Consider the following 5,000-nt stretch of genomic DNA (forward strand, 5'->3'; position numbering starts at 1 on the left):
CGTATTGTTCTCGGGGGCTAAAAGAGATGAGGAAAAAAAAAGACTTCATGTGATGTATGGCCACGCAGGGCTGTGTAGCGTCGACCGCTTCCCACCGCTGAGAACGCGCGGGACGGAGAGAGAGGTGCCAGCGTGCGTTTCCGTGACTCTCGGCAGCCTTTTCGGATTTTCTTCTCCCGCTGTGACGGCGGGGACTGTTTGATCAGCCTGCAGCTCTCCCAGGAGAGAAAGGGGGGAAAAGGGGAAACACATACAAACACGGAGCAAATTCCACCCCATCACTCACACGTCCCGGTGCTGTGACGGATCGGGGGCCTCCGTGGCCACTTGGTGGCGCTGTAGCGACCGGGCCAGAGCAGAGGCGCTGGTGGGGGGCTTGTTTTGTTAACACACATGGGAACGATTTGAGTTCTTCTGCCCGAGAGACCTTGGTGCGTGACAGGCCTGCTGAAAAGAACAGGGGGGAGGGGGGGGGATGGCTACGTGTTATTTAGGATGGCTCTTTAGGATAACCTGCTGTCTTTATTCATTTGTTTACGGGCCAGACTGTGTTCCTGCCTAATCACCATTGTCAGTATACAGCCATACAGGGTTTTTACAACCCAACGGTTGATTACAGAGCATGTTTCCTATTAGCATGATGCTCTTTAGGAATTCAAGTCCATTCAGTGTTCTCCTGCAATTAACAGGCGCAATATTGTCGGAGAGCAGATTAACGCATGCTTTATTTTTGTAATGACTTGGGGTTTCCTGGATGAGAGTTTAATTGCTTTTTTGGCTAAGGGCAGTGATTGCTTCGATGGGCATTGTGTCAAACTACTGGATACTACACTGGTAGTCTCTGTTCCTTCTCTCAGGCAGAGCAGCTATGTACTCTGCCTACTTCTAGGATAAAGGCCACCATGGAAAGAAAAACGATTTTAATTTCTTAATGGAGTAACTCTCTAGCAGGATCTCATTGTCTCCATATGCTTGTCTGAAAAGGCCCATCGATCGAACATATTTAATTTAGGATAAGCCCAAACAATGCACACTCAAGTGCTTCAGGGCTCTCCCTGCAGGGACATGGTTGTCATAGATAAACACTAAGGTCCTCACTCGTGCAGTTTAAGAAAAAAGATAATAGTTGAATGGAAAACTTCTCCGTGCTCATCCAATTTCGCTCGCTCTGAGAACCATGATTGTCCATATGATTTGATTTACAATTCAAAATGTACTCGTTTGAAAAAAGAGATATAGTATTACAGGAAATGGATTCGCATAAAACAAAAACGTTCCTCTCTCTCTTCCCAGGGTCCTCCAGGGCGTCCCGGTATTCCCGGTTCGGACGGTGTTCCGGGTCCTGCTGGTACCATCCTGATGCTGCCGGTGAGTTCCCGTTCTGTCCTCCCTGAACCAGCCGCTTCAGACACCTCTGTCTCCCTCACCTGGCCCTAGCCCCGCAGTCCCAGCTCCCTCCAGTTAGCCGGTTCTTCAGCTCATAGCATCGTCAGCCAGCCAAGGAATCTCACCCTTATTTGCTTTGAGTCACAAATCAGTGGGGTTGTAAATGTCAGCCAGCCCAATGGACTGGAACCAGTGACTTTGAAAAGCCTTGGCGACCGCCCGTTCTCTTCTCGGCCTGCTTTTTGTCCTGTGTGTCTGTCTGTGTGCGTATGTGTGTGGTTGTGTGTACGTGCATATCCATTCAAGTTTGTGTGTGTGTCTCTAATGGTGCCTGTCAGCGTGTGTAATGAGCAGCAGTGGCTGTCTCCTTGCGCACGTAGACTTTGGTGTGTGTGTGTGTGTGTGTGTGTGTGCGTGTGTGTGTGCGCGTGTGTGAGTCGACTCTATAACCCTTTCATATATATATGTTATGAGGACACGGGTGTGTTTTTTGTGTGAGTATGGCAGCAGCGCTGACAGCTTTACAGGTGTCCCTGGGGAAAAAAACGGGACAGGGTAGTCGGAAGCGCTGTTGCATCGGGTTGCTCAATAGGCCGTGGATACGACTCGACCGGGGCCTCCATTCATCCCGGTGACTCTGTTCTCTCTGTTGCGGCCCACAGTTCCGCGCCGGAGGGGAGTCCCACAAGGGGCCAGTGGTCTCCGCGCAGGAGGCCCAGGCACAGGCGATCCTGGCCCAGGCTAGGGTGAGTATTGATGCTGAGAGCCCTGCTCGAAGTGACCTACACAAGGTTGACCCTTTGTATTGAGTGCACCCCTTCAGCCGTCGGACGACACGATCTATGTCAGCACATTCTGAGAGGGATTACATATTTTGAGAGTTAGTGTTAATAATTAGTGATTTGAGAAGATAGATAAGGAGAGAGAATCGGTGATGCGTCAAATAGAAACATTGTTTTTGGCAAAATCAGCGAGATGTTCGTGGCATCATAACACAAAGCTCTATATCAGTCCACTCCAAACAAAAGCAGAAAGCCATGCATCAAAATAAAGTGTAAGTGTAGTACATCTGACTATCCTTTATGATTATATAGCTCCTCAACGACTCCCAAGGAAACAACAAAGCCGAAAAAAGTATTTCTTTTTCACTCTCTGATTGTTGCTTTTGGGCATTCCATTGTGTATATCGGCTCCGAGACATTTTGCTCGACCGATTAAATAAAAAGAGGACAAGATTCCAGACACTCTATATTGCTGTAATCAAAGTGTTATATTGAACACACTGGGAACACTTCACAGCATTATGTTTGTGCAGAGCGGTCCTTTGAGCGAACAGCAGGTGGCTGCTATGGTTTCCAGAGAGCACTTGTCACCTCCGCACTCTTTCCTGGCTCTCGGTCCAGAGGGAAGTATGCAGGGGGGCCAAAAGAGAGCCCAGCAAGTCTCCATCGACCTTATAGCGAGATTCCCCACCGAGTGGTAACGACTGCGGGGGGGGGAATAGTATTTATGGGCGCACTGGAAGGTTCTCTGCTGTATCACAGAGAGTTCAGCCGTGGCTAGCCGTGTGCTATGCTAAAGCAACCATATGTCGATAAATGTGGCTGCCGGTTTTTGTATTATATGAGTATGTTGTGCGTTTTGGTCCAGCAATTTTATGAATAGTGTAATGAGGCGGTGAGCACGTCAGGGAAACAATGGAACTTCAATAAAAACGTGCACACAGATTTATGTGCGAACAAACTATGCTAATAACTTTAACATGATTGGAGCGAGTAAAAAGTTAATTCAGAGTGTACCGTAGTTCAAACCACATTTCAAAATCTATATTTCCAGAGGTGACTTAATGAGTAATATTAAAAACTTGCCCTTTACTTTAATAAATCCGGACTAGTGTATCAATGAACACGTAGCTTCTAAGTAGCCACATCGGTTTGTATGGCATCAGCCCTCTGGCTATACAGAAGGGTAAAGCGCTGAGCTTATTAAGGGAAGCCAATGCACCTTGTTAGCCCCGCAGCTGGAATTTTCCTGGCTCTTGTTCCTCACACTTCATTACATCAAGGACAGTTGTACAATTGTGTTTCACAAGACGCCAATAAACAGGCTACAACAATAGACCACTGCAGTCTACTGCATCAACCGCGCCAAGCGATAGGGTTCAATTCCACTATTCCCTGTACGTCAAAATTAGGGTATGAGTTTTAATAAGGTTGGACGAGTTTACTTGTGTAGCGTCAGCACTTTGCTTTGAATGGTTTGTTTATGAGCTGTCATCCTCCAATCCACAGCTGACTATGAGGGGTTCTCCGGGGCCAATGGGAATGTCTGGCAGATCTGGACCTGTGGTGAGTGACCCTGAGTGCACGCCCGCACGAATACACCCGCTTATACATATAAACACACACGCTAACACACGCACACACACACACACTCACACACACACACAAACACACACTCACACACACTCACACACACTCACACACACACTCACACTCACACTCACACACACAAACACACAGACTTGCTCGAACGCATGCACACCTCAACACATGGATACACACATAATAAGATGACGACATAAACACACACAAAGATGCACACACACATAGACACACACACCAGGACAATTGCACGGGTCACATGCACACCTCATCACTAAGTAGTCGGCATACTTATAAACTCAGACCAAAACACACACACACACACACACACACACACACACACACACACACACACACACACACACACACACACACACACACGGGGGCACAACTGATCCACCTACCATACCCTCATTCCACAGTTGATGAGAAACACAGAGTGACGAGAGCTTCTTCCTGTCGTGGATCAAACTAAAAGCATCTGTCAACGCACACACACGCACAATCATGCGCACACACACACACACACGTTCACGCTCACACGCACGCCCCCTGTCTGCTGGAGTGAGGCCAGAGTTTCATGAGCAGAATAGAGCATTGACGACGCCAGATGTTACAAGCAGCTTACACCACACCGCCATCTATCATCACCCCCACACCCTCTTTAGTGTTGCCTTCAGGTTCCCCCCCCTCCCCTTGTTCACGCGACAACTAGTGCATGTGTGTGTGTTAGCGTGGGCTCGTGTGTGAATACAACACGTCCCTGCACAATCAATTTAACAGCACAGCCCTCTGTATCCTGTTATCTCATCTGGCTGATAGGGGGAGTTTGTATTTAATGTATATTTATATAACGTCTCTATACATATTTATAATACATATGGGAGTCATTCGGTGCACTCATTGTTTTGTAGTCCCATCTCAGGTTATATGTGTCTGCATGTGTGATAGCTTGCTCACCCAGCTGCTTGGTAGAGAAAAAAAACTTTAAATAACCCGTGTGTGTGTGTGTGTGTGTTTGTGTGTGTGTCTGTGTGCGTGTGCGCGCGTGTGCATGCGTCTGTGTGCGTGTGTGTGCGTGTGTGTGTGTGTGTGTGTGCGTGAATTATCACATGAATTATCTTTTCTAGGGAGGTCCTGGTTCCCCTGGACTTAAAGGCGATGGTGGTGACTCCGGTCCACAGGTAAGACACACACACACACACACACACACACACACACACACACACA

General features: G+C 47.9%; 1 protein-coding gene across 1 annotated transcript in view; it reads left to right on the forward strand.

Annotated features, from left to right (window-relative positions):
• Positions 1–5,000, forward strand: part of LOC132462834 (collagen alpha-1(XI) chain-like) — a 64,907-nt gene that overhangs the window by 9,015 nt on the left and 50,892 nt on the right. The window contains exons 8-11 of the mRNA XM_060058594.1: positions 1,294–1,368; positions 2,049–2,132; positions 3,678–3,734; positions 4,901–4,954. Coding sequence (XP_059914577.1) covers positions 1,294–1,368; positions 2,049–2,132; positions 3,678–3,734; positions 4,901–4,954 — 270 coding nt within the window. The remainder of the gene's footprint in view (positions 1–1,293; positions 1,369–2,048; positions 2,133–3,677; positions 3,735–4,900; positions 4,955–5,000) is intronic.

The sequence above is a fragment of the Gadus macrocephalus genome, chromosome 8, assembly GCF_031168955.1.
Source record: "Gadus macrocephalus chromosome 8, ASM3116895v1".
Classification (NCBI taxonomy): Eukaryota; Metazoa; Chordata; class Actinopteri; order Gadiformes; family Gadidae; genus Gadus; species Gadus macrocephalus.